This window comes from Symphalangus syndactylus, chromosome 18, assembly GCF_028878055.3.
Source record: "Symphalangus syndactylus isolate Jambi chromosome 18, NHGRI_mSymSyn1-v2.1_pri, whole genome shotgun sequence".
Classification (NCBI taxonomy): domain Eukaryota; kingdom Metazoa; phylum Chordata; class Mammalia; order Primates; family Hylobatidae; genus Symphalangus; species Symphalangus syndactylus.
Genome location: NC_072440.2, coordinates 77,427,508 through 77,444,500, shown reverse-complemented (window position 1 = coordinate 77,444,500; position 16,993 = coordinate 77,427,508). Strand labels below are relative to the sequence as shown.

Below are 16,993 nucleotides of genomic sequence, written 5' to 3'. Positions count from 1 at the left end.
CTGCCTTCAAGGAACCCTTGGGTACTGCCAGATTCATTACTGGATCACTTGTGGATGGTAGTTTTGGAGACCTGTTTCAAACCAAGAGGCAGGAGGTATAAAACCTTGATGGATATCAGCATAGTTCACAGTGGAATTGGATTTCACGGGGCACCCATCACGCAGTCCTGAGGCCCAGGTGTTACCTAGGAATGAATTCAAAGGCTGTTCAGCCTGCTGTTTTCTGATAACGCCCACCAGGACCCCCACAGCCATGCAGTACACAAGGTAGGGCAAGGCCACTCCCTCCCACTCCACAGATCCGAGGGCCAAAGATGCAGGGAGCATATTCATGATTTCCACATCCCGGAGGCAGAACTGTGTTTTCGAGCTGGGTCGTGGAGGATGCTGGCCACATCCCCGCCACACACACAGCTCCGTCCTAGCTGGGTTGCAGGGATCCAGCCCTCCAAGCTCCGAAGGCAGCTCCTAGTAAATGGAGTATTGATGAGCTCGCCAAACCCAGATCACAGGTGCAGCAAAGTGAAAAGCTAGTCTCTCGTCACAGCTATTTTCACGGATGAGCAGTTGAGGCTGTCTGATCAATTTTAGCTGCATGCTGGTGACAGGGAACCACGCCGTGCACCCCAGAGACTTAATTGAAAGCAACAGCCACCCCTGGGGCCCTTGGCGGCTACCCTCACACACAGACCCCCTTCACCCCAACTCCCTGGTGCTGTGGTAGTTGCCAGCAGCAGGGAGGATGGACACGGAGTTTCTGAAACGAACACCAAGCATGGTTGTCAGGCACCATGCATGGCCTGGCAGGGGGCTCATTACCGCAGCTTATATCCCTCTCGCAGCAGGGGAGGGGAGGTGGCAGTGCCCTGGGGATGCGGGGGCTGTCTCCTAGGTCACCATAGCATCCCAGCACTTATTTCTCCACTTTCTCCAGTTGCCTTCCAGATGAGCTCACAGCCAGGTGCAGCCCTGGGGACGTGATGTCCCCCGAGTTTCCCAGCTTGGTGACAATGGACCCTGCAACCCAGGAGGCCTGGCCCCTCGTGGATATGGGGATGGAATCTTGTGCCCTTTCCTTTCCAGTAGTTTGAACTGCATTTCTAAGGCCATTCCCTCACTGTGTGACCCCCCAAAATGGTTCTGGCAATACCACGTCTGAGTAGTAAGATTGAGGTCTGACCTGAGCACAGGGTTCGCAGAGGAGTGAACCATACTGGAGGTGGCCAAGGCCAAATTCAGAAGCCAAGGGCGAGGGTGTTCACTAAGCAGCATCCTCATGGGCCACACTCCATTCTCACATCAAACGTGATCCTTGGCTTTGTTGCACGAACCTGCAGGGCAGATCCTGATTTCCCTTCATGTATTTTTGCTTGCACCATTTTTTAAAACAGCTCAAGATACAGATCACACACCATACAATTCACCCATTTAAAGTGCATGCAGCTCGGTAGCTTGACTTTGATCCCCCTTCACAGGCTAAGAATCCGAGTCCCAGAAAGGAGCATCGTGACTGGCCCAAGTACCCCTGCTGGTGAATGACACGGCCGGCAGTCATCTAAGACTTTGTCCCCAAGGCCCCCGCTTTCTCTACCCAGAGACAGGGACAAAAGTCACTGGCTCCTGAGAGCTTCCAGCTATCAGGGTCATCCCTGAGGGGCTCTTTTACAATGGAACAGTCGAGATTTACAGATACTGCCCTCTTGGAGTCAAGTTTGAGATTGAAGCCTACTGTGGTACTATTTCTAAGTTTTCATGGCGTAGTTCCGTGAGTTTTGACAAAGGCTTGGAGTCCCGTAGCCATCGCCATCAAGATGTGCAACAACTCCTTTACTCCCAAATTCCCTAGCGTTCCCCTATAGTCAACCCCTGGACGCCCCCACTGTTTTGTCGTTTAGTTTTGCCTTTTGCAGAGTGGCCTATGAATGGACTCAGATGTGGGGCAGCTTTGATGATGCACTTGAGATTTGTCCATGTTGCCAAAAGCCTGCATAGTAAGAAGCAAACGTTCACCCAATATGAGGGGTAGCAAAGGAAGGAGGGCTGATGCATAAGCTTCTTAAATTTTTCAATGCACCTTTAAAACCGTGTTCATGAATATTGTTGCAACGGCCAAGGTGACCTCAAAATATAGGTACTGAAAGAGAAATCCAGATTATTATATAGGAGACGCACAAAAGACACTAATAACAGCCTGGGAAAGGTCACGACACATCCCAGCTCCAGATGGGGTGACTGGGCTCAGTGATGTTACTTCCCACAATCAAGATGCTGGGATTCTGAGGGTCACACCCCGAAAGTGGCCTCCCCATCATCACTGACGCCCCAGGTACCAGAGGAGCATCAGGATCTGGATCCATGGCTTGGAAAGTCTGCTTTGTGGACTGGACAAAGTCACCCTAGAGGAGTGGCCATTATCCTCAGCCTGTCCTTTATCACCACGTTGATATTTCACCCGTGACTGTGAAAATAGATGACGACTGCGTTTTGTTCCTTGTGGTAGGTCCTTCATTTGTAAATTTAGCAACCTAATAGGGTAACACAATTGGCTCAAAGAATAGGACCAGTAAAACAAGGATGGCTCCCCGTGTCTGAAAGACCTTGAGTCATCTTGCACCACTGGCTGAGGGGTCTGCACCCTCAGGTGGTGGCTTAGTTAGGCCTCCATGTCTGTATCAGCATGTCTTACTTGCTGTCCTGTCCCCTGGAAAGTAGAAACAGTCTTTTGTCTTGAATTCCCCAGACCCCATGACGGACTCTGGCTCCAGCTGAGAGGAACATGAAGAATGCCAGAGATGGCACTCTCATTCTTTACAGAACAGCCACGATTTCCCCACCCTCGTTTGCCAACCTATGTGAAGACTAACACCCACCCATTTGCTCACTGCCTTTTATTTCTTTAGGCTGTCTGTAAATATCTCTGCTGAATACGTATCTCTCCCCATCTCTGTAGCCCACTGGGGCCTCTGCTGTCTCAGGACCAAGCAGCCAAAGATCTGCAATGCCTAGATGCTGATCTTATGCAGAAAAACAAGGATGGGCTTTTCAGAGAAGGTGCCCTCTGCCCCCTCCAGTCCCCTTCCCCCAGGGTAGGGAGTTGAGGGGTTGCAGTGGGAATAGGAGGTGGTGTGGGAAGTATGCTGGATTTTGGGAGGTTGTAAAATCTTTGTAAAAGCCTCCCTTGGCTGGGTATGGTGGCTCACGCCTGTAATCCCAGCACTTGGGAGGCTGAGGTGAGAGGACTGCTTGAGCCAGGAGTTTGAGACCATCCTGGGCACCATAGGGAGACCTCCATCTCTAAAAAACTCTACCCAGTTCCTTTGCTATATTAGATGCCTCTACCAGTAAAAGTTCCTATGAATTTGCTGGCCAGACTTCACTCGTACCTCTTACCTTATTTCAGTTAGTTCAGGATGTCAAAGGAGCCAAATCTATTTCTAATCGTTGCCAACCGCATAAGTAGGCATCGAATGATGTATGATTGGCACTATTCTTATTTCACAGATCAGAAAGCTGTGTCTTGGGGAGGTTAATGGATCTTTCTCCAACTTCTATACTGTCTAACGGAAGGAACCCAAGTTTTCTGACTCTGAATATGGAGTTAAGGCCTTTGGCAATCCATTCTTATGGATTGCCATCCAGACCCCCTTTTTCTGTTTTGCAAAACTAGAACAGACCTAACCCCAGCATTAACAAGAGTTCATGTTCCTGCTGGGGAGCAGGAATGGAACGTACCTCGTGTCCATGCATTCCTCTCTTGCTTAGGCCCCAGAGCTGCAAGCCCACTGTTATAAAAATGCAGTTGTGCCAGAGAAGAGACAGTCTGTTTCTTGGTGGCTGGCTTTTATCAGTGGAGTCAGCTAAGAAATGGTGTCATTCTGGAAGTGTCGGTGGTACATGAGGCAGAAGTCAGCAGCTAAACAAGGGCTATGAATGATGAGAATTTCACTCTGAGGATGCTGTTGGGAGGAGTCATCTGCAGCAGGGACTACAGGGAGCCTTGGTTTAAAAAAAAAAAAAAAAAAAAATAGGTTTTACTTAAGGCTGTCATTGTAAATGCGAGGCCTTTCAGCTTCCGTGGAAAGCAGCTGACCACAGCCCGTGTCTCTACTGTTGGATGCCAGTCCTGGAGGAAGCGTGGCACTGGCCTCATTCCCCTGTAGGGAAGTGTTCCAGTGGGGACATGTGGGGTCTTCTGAGTACTGGCCCTGTCTCTCCTACCCACATTAGCCCCCGCTTCCTTTGCCAGTTTACATACTCCCAGTCCCACCTACCCCACACTTTCAGATTCTGCTATTCAGTCAGATAGCATTACCAAGATTCGGCTGTTCCTTGATCTACCAAGATGGCAGTTGCAAGAGGTTCAGCCTCAGATATGCCAGCACCCACCAGCATACTCTGCTCAAGCTCACCATGCTCAGCCGTCTGTGTTTTCCATCCCTCACACACTCACTGAAGCCCCTGTTCCAGCCAGATTTCCGCAGGTATCATCCACTGAACTTGTCCCAAGTGAAGCCCATCCTCATCCTGGGTTCTCTGGAGCCATCACAGCAGCCCTGCCTCCAAGCCCACCTGAGTGCACCCGTCTGAGCACCCAAGCCTGTGTCCCGAGACATGGCTGTGTTCCACAGGGCCTTGAGGATTGAACCATCCCCGTGTCACACAAACCCACTATCACACCCTCAGCCATAGCCTACACTCACTGGGACTTCCCAGGCACAGACGTGTGACAGATACAGCCCTGTGACTGCTCAGTGCACGCCCCGAGCTAACCCTGCCTTCCAGGAAGAGGAAGCAGCTGGGCCGAGTCTGCCCAGCTACAAGTCCACCCCTCCCCATGGGCCTGCCATCTTCACATCTAGAGGACCCTTCACACCTCGGCCTCCTCCAGGAAGCCCTCTGTGCCCTGCTCGGAACCTGACTTCCCTCTCATTGGGGCATCCACCGTGCTCCACCACGGTGATCTGTCCAATGTCTGCCGTCCCCATCATCAATGAGACTGTGGCTCTCCAAGCCTGAGGCCACTTCTGCACGCCTTCATGCCCAGCATGGTGTGTGGTGACACAGCTCATGTTTCAATGTTCACTGCTGCCTACTCATTGTCGCTGTAGGCACTTGATCCCCATGATGCTTAAAACCACCCCACCTTTATTCTTTCCAAGGCTCAGAGGACAGGCACTTATCTACAGAAACACAGCTAGTTGGTGGCTTTAGGTAGCCCTTGAATCCTTACCACAGTACTAGGATGTGCTCATGGTTATCATCCCCCAAATGACAGAGAAGGAAACCAAGGCTGAGACAGCACCACCCACAGGAGGACTGAACAGAGAGGCGTCTGCCTTGGAGCCGTGTCATCTCCCTACCCCGGCGTAACAGGTGCTGTTTGTTAAAAAAGCCTCCTCACCCCACCAACTGGTACCTCTCCTCTCACAACCAACAAGGCACTGGCCTCTCCCAGCCATTCTCACAGCCTGTTACCTCCAGGGCCCCTCCCCAGGCTCTAGTCATTGCAGGGCAGGGCTAGTCCTGGCTGTGCTGAATGACGGCGGTGGTTGCAGGGTAAGGAGTTGCTGGTCAGACCCCAGATCTGAAGAGCATGACAGGAGGGGGTTGTGACTGCATGGCTTTAAACTGACATTTACATCCAAGCCTTCCTGTATCTAAGAGTCAGTCCCCTTACACGCTGTGAACAAAGACCTCCTTCCTAGCTTCTTTGAACCATCCTCTAAGTAGCGTTCAGGAATAAAGAGGCTTTTCGTAAGGGGGGTCCCCATCCTTTGAAGGAAGTCCTTTGAAGGAAGTCCTTTGAAGGAAGAGAGGGGCATGTTTGCTTTGGGCCTGCGGCCAGACGCCCACCTAAAAGAGCAATCTGCAGCACACACCAGGCTGGACGGGTTTAGACGATTCAGAGCAGCTCCAGCTTTAAGGTCAAATGTTTTTTCATCCATGTACAGAAGGCAAAAGCACAACTTGACTTACAGCACAACAAGACAATCATTAAAATGGGTCTTCATTTGGTTAGCTTATCAGGGTGTCAAAGTTGAAACGAGAGGCATCTCCCTCGCACAGTGGCCGCATCCCCGGAAAGGTGCAACACAAACCAGAACGTCGTAAAGACATTCACTCCTGAGATACACGAAGACGTTAGAGGCTACTTCAGGCAACCCTGTAGAGACCCTCCTAGGGGAACGATTTCTTTATGAAATCACGTCTCTCCTTAACTCATGTGGTTTGTGAACCGGGCCTTGGAGACAGCTGGGGGTGGGTATTTCCGACAGTTTCTAGTTGTCTCTGGTCCTCTCTGAACCACAGATAGGGTGGAGCTAGCTATGGACAAGGTCCTGTCTTCCTTTGTAGGGTCCAGTGGGTCCGGGGCTCACGTCCACAAAGCCAGGACCCCACAGAGGTGCTCAGAACGTAGGAGTGAACATCGAACCTATTAGGTTTTGGTCTTGTTTTAAAGCATTTTATCCCCCAGTGAGATGTTTATTGTACATCATTTTTCTTTTTTTAAGATCTGTAATCTTAGAGATCATTCGTAAGTCCTGCTGATGTTTACTTCCTATTCAAATAGTCTACAGTAGACAGAATAAGAACATTCCCAGCCCCAGAATTTATGTATTCCCTTATCTGGCAAAACAGACTTTACACGTATGATTAAGGGTGGGCCAGGAACAGTAGCTGACACCTGTAATCCCAGCACTTGAGGCTGAGTAGGAGGAGCACTTGAGACCAGCCTGGGCAACAGAGCAAGACCCCATCTACAAAAAAAAATTAGAAAGTTAGCTAGGCATGGTGGCTGGTACCTATAGTCCCAGCTGCTTGGATCACTTGACCCCAGGAGGTCGAGGCTGCAGTGAGCTATGATTACACCATTGCACTCTAAAAGCTGGGCAAGAGTTGAGACTGTCCCCAGAAATTATTTTTTAAAAATGCAACCACGTCATGGGACTTTCTGCTGAGCACCCTCCACTCTCAGGGTGCAGCCTCCTGGCCTGTACCCTGTCCCCTCAAAAATGTGCCGGGGGCCTCCCACAATCCAGACCCATGCCCTGGAACCCACACATGGTGTGCTACTGTGTGTTCCCCTTTGTGTTGCTTCAGAACCAGGATCGGTGTCCCCTTTTTGGTGCTATCTTCCATTGTTCCTGGCTCTTAAACACGATACTATGCCCAACAATGTTATAACTAGACCCTAGCCTAGAGCCTGAGTATTTTCTTAGGATCAGTTCCACAAGGAAGCATACTTTTGCTGAAAAATCAAGGAAAACATGGGGAAGAAAACTGCCTACGACATTCCTTCGTAGCCTTCAAATGCAGACCAGAACAGTGGTACCATGAGCTAGCTCAGAATCACAGTCAAGCTTGGAGCCTCAGAGTGCTGTTAAACATGGAAAGTTTATGTAATACAGGTTTTTCATTTCTCCAGGTGGCACTTGTCAGAGGTGGCTCCCATAGGCCGGTCACAGTTCCCGACGTGATACCTCCTGCCCCACACCTGGCCCTTTTCCCGGCCTGTGGTCATTTGCATTTCAACCCCAGACTTAATCCGCTTCTTTCCCTGGTCTTTCAGCGACATCACCCCACCCGGAGAACCTGTGAACAGCAGCCGGCCCAAAGCGGCTTCCCGCTTCCCCAAACTCTCCCGAGGTCAGCCCCGGGAGCCGCGCAACGTGGAGCCCCAGAGCGGCGATCTCTGACCTTGACAGAACCCCAGCCACGGGCCCTACGCATCGCGCCAGCTGTCTTCACCCCAGCCACTGCCGCTGGCTCCTAAACCGCGGCGTGAGGACCACGTCTACCTGGTGATCCTGAGAGCACACGATCCCCACTAGTTACACAACACCCTGATTAAACTGGTCAGTCTTTGAACCGCACAGTCTAGTGACCCCAGAGAGCAAGGCAGTGCCTCGCTGGACAGACTGGGACACGTGGTCCTTCTGCTTCTGGGGTCTGCCCTGGGCTGGAGGAGCTGTTCACTTTCCTGCAGTTCAGGGCTGGCAGGAGGGTGGCCACCAGGTCAGGCTGGGTGGCCTCTGAGATGCACAGCTGATCCCCTACAGAGCCAGCCTCTCCACTCTTTGCCACATGGGGACTAGAGTGACTGTTAGCCTCTCCTTTTGCTTTTTAAGGTCATTGCCTGGCCTAACCTAGGGACGGCTGGCTTCGTTGGCAGGGGGGTCTGGTTCATTTCATTGCATTCTCCACCAATGGTCATTAGACACCCAGGACTGTCACAGCTCACTTCTCTAGAGGGATAGTGCTGTGGTCTTGGCAAGGAGCCATTAGTGATGTGTAATTTGAGTTCAGAGAAATTCCCCTGCCTCACCATGGCTGGCTTCAGGAAGGACCACTACCTTCGGTAGCCTGAAGCCACCCTAGGCCCTCTCTAGGCTTGGAGTTGGGCAGGGGGGGACTCGGACATCTGGCCCAGCCATCAGCAACCCGGTAACCCAGTGTCATCCACCCTGTCCAAGGTGGCCTTGGTCCTACAATCGTGAGACTTGGCTCAGGGAACCACTGCAGAAGGTTCCATGGTTTTCAAACCAGGCTCCATGTCTGTGAAGTTGGACCCAGTGTGGGCACTCAACAGATCATGTTTCAACTAAAGACACATTTTCCATCCTATCTGCCCCCACACGTTGTCCTTGGGAACAGTACTCTGTATCCCCTAAGACAGAGTCCTCCGTTCCTCCCATGTCATCAGGGTGGCTCTCAGAGTACAGGGGCCTTGGAAGGTGGAGAGGAGGTTGGGGACCAGCAGCTGGGCAGCCCCCGGTGGCTCCTCCTCCAGTGAGCTCACATCAGAGCACCTCGCAGGACGAGAGCCATCCTCAGACGCTCAGCACAGTTGAGGCCGTTTGCATTTCTGGGGTAGAATAACTAGGAAGGAGGTCGTGTAATGGACTATGCAAGTTTCAGTGTGTGTGTTCCGCCTTAACCTGAGGCAGAGACGCAGCGGAACCTGAGGACGGAAGCAGGTGGAAGGTGATGGTTAGATGGCAAGCCATGGGCTTGTCCTGGGGACCTGCTTCAACTCAGTGGCTTAAAATGTCAACTGCCCAGGTGAGCACGGAGCATCTCCTGGGTCAAGGAAATCTCTACAGATAATCATCTGGAAGGTGTATACTGTGCGTTCCCCTCGTAGCAAGAAGATTGTTCATGGCCTTTAAGGCAGGCTGAGATCACACACACAGCCTCCCGACAGACTGAGGCCGCCTACATGACTTCCAGGGGGACCTGGGGCCAGGTAAGCCATGCCCCCCAAGAGCCATGCCCCCCAAGACCAAATGAGCCAGTGTGTGTATAGAGGTGGGGACCCTGCAGTCAGTTTGCAACTGTACAAGACTCAAGACATCCTGGAAAGGCAACCTGGTCTCCCTCCCACTCACCTGCTAACATTGCTACAATACACATGCTTTATCTGAAATTCCAGGGCTGGAGTACACATCGGCCCACTGGGCTGGCGCCTCTAAATAGAGACCCTAACGGACCGAGGCAGGAACTGTCTAAAACCTCAAGCTGCTGTATGTCATGGCCCCTCAGGTTGGGTTTATGCCACATCGGTTATTTTGAAGTGTTTGTTGCCAGCTCAGAGCTGGTCTCAGGAGTGCCTCCCTAGCCCAGGCACATGCCCTGGAGGTCATCTCCCCGTTCTGTTGGATACAGAAAGGAACGTCCCATTCTCCTACATTCCCCTGGGCCCAGGCTCAGGACCCACACCTTTTCTGCCATCTGCCCCCAAAACACAGGATGTGAATCGGGTCTTGCCCTCTCCAGATACCCCACCACGAAGCACCTTGGACATTCTGCACATGTTAACAATGCAAAAAAGTGTCCCCCAGAGCTGATGCTAACCCATGAGAAATAAGTATGCTCTCAGCTAATATTGAACGAGTGGGAGAAACTGCCTCCCCATTTTATAATGCTGAATTATTCACAAAAAACTTGCCCTGCCCTCCCAAATGGGGAGAGCATGCCCCTGGTACCTCTCCCGTGATCATGTACAGACCCTAGAGTCATCTCCCAGATCCAGAGCATCCCATTTTCACTCAAATGCTGGTGACCAGCACATAACAGCAGCTCCCCGAAGCCTTCGCTTTGAAATCCCATAGAATGTTCTGGAAGGAGTGGGTCCATTCTGCTGCTCAGAACCCCGTCTTGCTCTCTAGTACAGTGCGATGAACTTCAGGGAAACAGACAACTCTCACAGGGTTCCCGGTTCCTGGAGTAACGGGGCACAAACACCCAGGCCTAGCAGGATTGTGGCTGGAACCTGGTGCCCAAATTCCACCCCCTGTAAATCTGTCATCATCTGCCCCTCAGCCTGGATTCAATTCTGAGGGCTGGCTCAGCCCGTGAGCTATCCATCAGTGGCAAAGACACCCCTACAGAAAGGATTGCTTGCACCTCACAACTGTCTCCTTCCAAGATTACTCGGGGGTTTCAAAGTCAGCATCGGAGAACAAAAGCCCCCCTCCCCGCCAATCGGGAGGAACCAAGGGAACCCACCTTTCTCTCAAGGGCCTTGGATTTCTGGGACCACCTCTGCTGGGAGGAAGAATCTACACCGAATCCTTTCTCTCTTCATGGCCTGCTGTGGCTCAAACAGAACATCACCAGGTTCCATCTTTCACATTTTTTTTCTCCCCCAGATGAAAGGCCACTCAGGAAAGGTAGGGCTGGGCAGAGGTGTCTCTCCTTAAGAGAACAAAAGCTTCTAAGGAAGGGAGGTTAAAGGCTGCTAGAAACCTAGCCCAGCCCTCCACTCCTGACCTGAGACAGAACCTTCTCTGCTTCTCTTCCTGGAATCAGTCTGAAATTCCAGCTTCTTTGATTTGCACTTGGTGGTATGCTCCAGTGACATTGCTGGCAAGCCATTTTAGAGTGTGGAGCTTGGATTCAAAGCCCCCAGCATTTCTCTACCGGCAGGCCCTGGTGGAGGAAGACACTTTCAGGGAAGAGGCTCTTATAGTCCATAGTGGTAGCCATCTTCACATCCAGTCACCATTGCATCTAGGGACATGCTGGCTACAAAAGGGATCATCCAGTCGAGTTGTAAACGAGGGTGCCATCTTGCAAGATCTAGGAAGGGGAGGGATGTGGACTGGGTCTGATCACAGCCCTTGGCTCTGCTTCATACCTTAGGGCTTATAAGATGAATTCTTTGTTAACCATGTAATTTTTTTTAGAACCATGGCAGGTAGTTATTGTGCTTTAGAAAGCAGAGGCGCCTGAAAGTCGTTTACACCAGGCACATTGATAGTATGGCTGTAGCTGATACAACCAACAGGCACTGGGGCCAGTGACCACAACCTGGGATTGGAAACAGGAGTGAAACCCGCCAGCCTGCCTGGTTGATGCACAGCAGGCTCTGCCTTCTGGAGGCAGCTTATATCCTAACACCCTGAGCCAGGGCTCTGTGGCCCAGGCGAGCAGTGGCTGCCTCTCTTGGGTGTGCATGGGACGATTTGCACACCCTCAGGACCAGTTCTTGGGGTTCTGGGTCTCGGCTTTCCTGCCCCACCTGCTCAAGCCCCCATGGGGCTGCAACTCCATCTGGCCCCTCACAGGGAGGCCCAGCCATGTTCTCTGGGCACCCAGTGAGCCCCCTCCCCTCCAACCACCCCCAGTAATCCATCCTTCATTCCTCAGCCAAGCTCCTATGTGAGCTGCAGCACCCATACATACGGGAGAGGCCCTGCACTCCAGAAGCATGTTCCAGCCTTGGCACAGAACTGATGGCAAAGGGTGTGCTGGGTTTTCAGCTCAAGACTCCCGCCTCACTCCTTCCCCAGTACATCAGACTGGCTAGGAGGCATCCCAGAAGGGGCAGCCTCGTGCCCGGGTTTCAGCCCCAAAAGTAATGATTGTCTTGCCTCTGCCTTGGCATCTCTCTCGGAATCACGGCAGATGTGGAGTGTTTCTGGAAGGCAGGCATCTGCTTATGCACAAGGTCAATGGTAACATTTTTCAAAATATTGTGCATTAATTCATTAAAGCTACTGTTAAATATTTGCTGTTTTCAGATTGGCTTCCATGCTAATTTTGCACAGTTGTAGCACTGTATATCTCACATTTCTGTGCCAAAAAAGTTCATCTTCATGTTTTTCTAATATACAATCTTGATTTATGTTCCTAAAGCTTCAGCTCCTGGGTCAATAGGAATAAGAGGGTAGCATCCAGGGTCTCCCGGCTCTGGGCAGACCGGATCCCACTGTTCATCCCATGGTTGTTGAAACGCACCTGGATCAGTCATCTCTGGTATTCCTCACTCTAGCCATGAGCCATTGCCATCTTATGGGCCCAATTTGGGTACTCTGAGTTCTGTCATGGAGCACACACTTACTTCTGAATCCCAGCAAGCAAGTTGCATATCCTTCCTTATAGCTAGTTTCTATAGAGAAGTGAAAAAAATCTGGCTTCCTTAAAAGATGGTTGAGCCTATGACATGAATGAGCAGCCCTGCTGGCAGAAGATTCTAGATTCACCACGGGTGGTTTAAGGGCCCAGGGATTTGGTTCTTGGTGGTGCATAAATGTTTTCCCATCCTAATCAGAAAACCACTCACCCAGGCTTCCCCCACTTCCCCTCAAATTTGTTCAGCTCTGCCACCGGTCTCCATGAACAGCAAGGGAAACCACTGTCAGTGTAGGAAAGACAGAGGATGCCCTTGTAAGAATTGGAACTGAGGACAGAAGCACACACAATGGTGGATCGTACATTTGCACCCAGCTCAACTAAACAATAAGTGACCCCAGAAACTATTAATTTCCCGGAGTGAAGGGGATGGGGGTAGAGCTACTTAGAATTTTTATTATCCAGGATTCATCCTAAGAAGAATGTCGGCCTCTCTTCATCCCTGGCTTAGCCGTCAGGTAGAACGCTTACTCACCTGACACCGACTTCTTAGAGAAGCGAGTCTTTTGAATGGAGGAGCAATGGTAACCCCACTAGGGGGCGCCCATGATCGGCTCCCAGTGAGCCTTCTTGGGGTAAGCGGGCTGCGTATCTAGTCTATGATAGTCTGTGTGTACAGAAGGTCTAGAAGTCTGTGGAAACGCCCTGAAACCTGTAGTATCTTAACTACCCTCTTATGTTAAGGTTTACATAATAGGATTTTTAAACAAATGTGTTTAATTTTTTAAGATCTCTTGTATTAAGATTTTCTTTTGGAATAAGCTGTGGAAATTTTGTTACAACCTGGTTGAGATAAACCTCTTCACAATGACAAAAATTGTGACATTTTATAAATTAGATACTTCAGTGGATGGTCTCTGTCTCAGTTCTTTTTCAACAACTACAGATTGAGGTAAACTTTTAATATACGTGTGATCAACCGAATTGAAATGGAACAAAATCTCATTTTCAGTTAATTATATTAGGCACATCTAGGTAACCTGGCAATGAAGAATTAAAATTTCATACAGAAAAAAACACTCCTCAGTACAGGTACATATGTATTCACCCGTATAATAAACAGACATACAGGTAATAGCAACTAAGCCTATGAACGAAATCTGAACCCTGGGCAGTGACGCTGGAGTTCATCAGCTATTTCACTGCTGTGCAACGGGCGCCCATCCGATGAAGGGCCAAAGCAGGAGAGACTCAGTCATCCCTCTGCAGACCCCTAAGAGGTCTTCGTACTTATTTTACCGTATATACTGTGAAAGGAAAATAAATCTTGGGGTCCCCAAATCACTAGAGGGAAAAGTCAAGTTGCGAGCTGCTTAGGGCCAAACTGCCTCCCACTCTATTTAAAGTCACACCTCTACTCACCGAGATAAATGCATATCTGATTGCCTGCTTTGGAAAGGCTAATCAGAAACACAAAAGAATGCAGCCAGCAAGCAGCACAGTGGCTCACACCTGTAATCCCAGCACTTTGGGAGGCCAAGGTGGGAGGATCACCTGAACTCAGGAGTTTGAGACAAGCCTGGCCAACGTAGTGAAACCTTGTCTCTACTAAAAATACAAAAATTACCTAGGTGTGGTGGCGGGCACCCGTAATCCCAGCTACTTGAGAGGCTGAGGCAGGAATAATCACTTGAACTTGGAGGCAGAGGTTGCAGTGAACTGAGATCATACCACTGTACTCCAGCCTGGGCAACAAGTGAGACTATCTCAAAAAAACTACCTACACCACACACACGAGAATGCCACTGTGTCTCTTATCTAGGACGTGGAAGCCCCCCTTCCCTTGAGTTGTCCCACCTTTCCAATCAGTTTTAAGAAAATCACCTCTGTTTCATTGCCCAGTCCAAGCTTCTCGGTTTCCACTAAGTCTCTGTTCCTGGGCTATCGTCCTCAAACTTGGCTCCGAATAAAGTTAACTTTGGTTTCTATCTATATAGTGCCTGTTATTAACCTCTTGGGTTGACAATTCACACTCCCACGAAGTAAATCCCTAGTGGGCGACTGTCACATTCACTCATCACCAAGTTTCCACGTGCTGCCTTCCTTACCTGCCACTTCCCAGGCCCCTTTGTCGGCTGTGACCATGTGCTCAGTCCCAAACGGCAGTGACAGGTAACTTCCCCAGGTTGAAGCACTTAGGAGTTGGGGCACAACTCTCAGCCCCTCCTTGGGGGCCACAGACTAAGCTAGTGGAATCATAAGATGGCATCAGCCTGGATCCTGAGTCACCACACAGAGGGCTGTGTAGTCAAGTGGAGAGTGCCAAGAGGCGGCTTCGGTGGGTCCAGCCACTGGAATATTGCCGTTTGTTACTGCAGCATAGCCTAATATATTCTGATTAAACCAGTGAGACATAAGCTCAGATACCGTAAACAGTTGAAAGGTGTTTTTTGGGAGACAGGTCTCACACTCTGTGGCTCAGGCTGGAGTTCAGTGGTGCAATGTCTCACTGCAGCATGGCCCTCCCGGTCTCAAGCCATCCTCCCATCTCAGCATCTCGCATAGCTGGGACCACGGGTGCACCTCCACCATGCATGCCTAATTTTTACTTTTTTTTTTTTTTTTTTAGAGGGTGGGTAGAGACAGGGTCCCATTATGTTGCCCAGGCTGGTCTCACAGTCTTGGGCTCAAGTAATTATCTTGCCTTGGGCTACCAAGGTGCTGAGATTACAGGCATGAGCCATTACACCAGACTAAAAAACTGTGAAGAAAAAAAAAGCAGTGAGCAATTTTAAGAGACCTGATTGATTTGGTCTTGAGGGGAAGGTGAGGGTTGGAAAGAGCCGAGATCTGGCAGGTAATGAAGGGCAGGTTAACATTTGTCAAACACTGTACCATATGCCGCTCACTGGCCTACATGTTTGGAGACATCCAAGCAAAAGCCACACTCAGAAAAGAAGCCTGTAGCATGGTGACTAGGGTCAGTGAAGGTCTCTGATTAGCCACTGGACAATCCCAGGTTCCAGCGATTCTCCTGCCTCAGCCTCCCGAGTAGCTGGGATTACAGGCATGCACCAGCACAGCACCCCTGGCTAATATTTTACGTTTTTAGTAGAGACAGAGTTTTTCCATGTTGGTCAGGCTTGTCTCGAACCCTGACCTCAAGTGATCCGCCCACCTCAGCCTCCAAAATACTGGGATTACAGGTGTGAGCCACCACACCTGGCTGGCCAAAGTGACTTAAGCTGAGACCTAAAGGATGGCAAGAAAGTCTACACTGCCCCCACACCTCCCAAATAATTTACACTGGCTTCAATAATCAAACCCTACAACAAAATAGTCAACATTTTTAACCCAGTTATGGTAACAGAGAAACGAAAGGCTCCTGGGATGAGAATCCAGGCATAAAGTAAGTTCCCAATCAGGGCCGCCTGAAGGGCATTGTTGCAGGTGGGCCTTAAAAAGCCCAGCTGGGCAAAGGCTGCTGGGGGCTATCACAGATGGAGGCAGTGTGTAACCATTTGTCTGGGGGGGGGGGGATGGGGCACCATGCCAGGAACCCCACAGATGCATTGCCGTGGGCATTAAATCAGGAGGCCACACTTAGGGGAACGTGAAGGGACCTCAGCACAGTCTTCAGGCTGCTGTTCCTGTCCTGCACCATCCTAAGTGACCCCCCCAATGCCACCTCCACCAGCGCTGTCCAACAAATACCATGTGAGCCATGTATGCCATTGAAAATTTTCAGCCAGCTACCGTGGCTCAGACCTGTAATCCCAGCACTTTGGGAGGCCGAAACAGGAGGACAGCTTGAGGCCAGGTATTCAAGACCAGCCTGGGCAGCATAGCAAAACGTCTCTAACAAGGTTTTTTTTGTTTTTTGAGAGAGAGTCTTGCTCTGTCGCCCTTGCTGGAGTGCAGTGGCGCCATCTCGGCTCACTGTAACCTCTGCCTTCCGGGTTCATGTCATTCTCCTGCCTCACCCTCCCAAGTAGCTGGGACTACAGGTGCCTGCCACCATGCCTGGCTTTTTTTTTTTTTTTTTCTTTTAAACTGGAGACAGGGTTTCACCATGTTAGCCAGGATGGTCTCCATCTCCTGACCTCGTGATGCACCCACCTCGGCCTCCCAAAGTTCTGGGATTACAGGCAAGAGCCACCGTGCCCGGCTCAGTTTAAGTAGCCACATATGGTAGCATGCTCTTGTCTTCCCAGCTACTCAGGAGGCCAGGACAGGTAGATCACCTGAGCCCAGAAGTTCAAGTCTGCAAGTGAGCAGTGATCACAGCACTGCATTCCAGCCTGGGCAACAGAGCAAGATCCTGTTTCACAGAAACAAATTCTATTAGCCCCATTAATATTTTTAAAACGCAGGTGAAAATTCTAATAGTGTATTTCATTTAACCCGATACATCTAAGACATTGTCATTTCAACATGCAATCCTTTTGAAACTTATTGATAATACCCAAAAATGCAAAACATAAGTCTGCAAACCAGTGTATTATTTTATGCACTGCACAGCTCTGCTCAGATGAGCTGCATCTCGAGTGCTCAGTATCCTGTATGACTGGTGTCTTCTCGTATTGGGCAACAGAGCTCTGTAGACCATCAACTCCCAAACCTATGTCAGCCTCAT

At 50.3% G+C, this 16,993-nt stretch overlaps 1 protein-coding gene across 1 annotated transcript in view; it reads left to right on the top strand.

Moving 5' to 3' along the window:
- The window catches only part of SNX29 (sorting nexin 29), a 409,777-nt gene extending 396,511 nt beyond the window's left edge, over window positions 1-13,266 (top strand). The window contains exon 9 of the mRNA XM_063623811.1: window positions 7,571-13,266. Within this exon, the coding sequence (XP_063479881.1) occupies window positions 7,571-7,697 (127 nt within the window). The 3' untranslated portion in view covers window positions 7,698-13,266. The remainder of the gene's footprint in view (window positions 1-7,570) is intronic.
- Window positions 13,267-16,993: the final 3,727 nt, after the last annotated feature.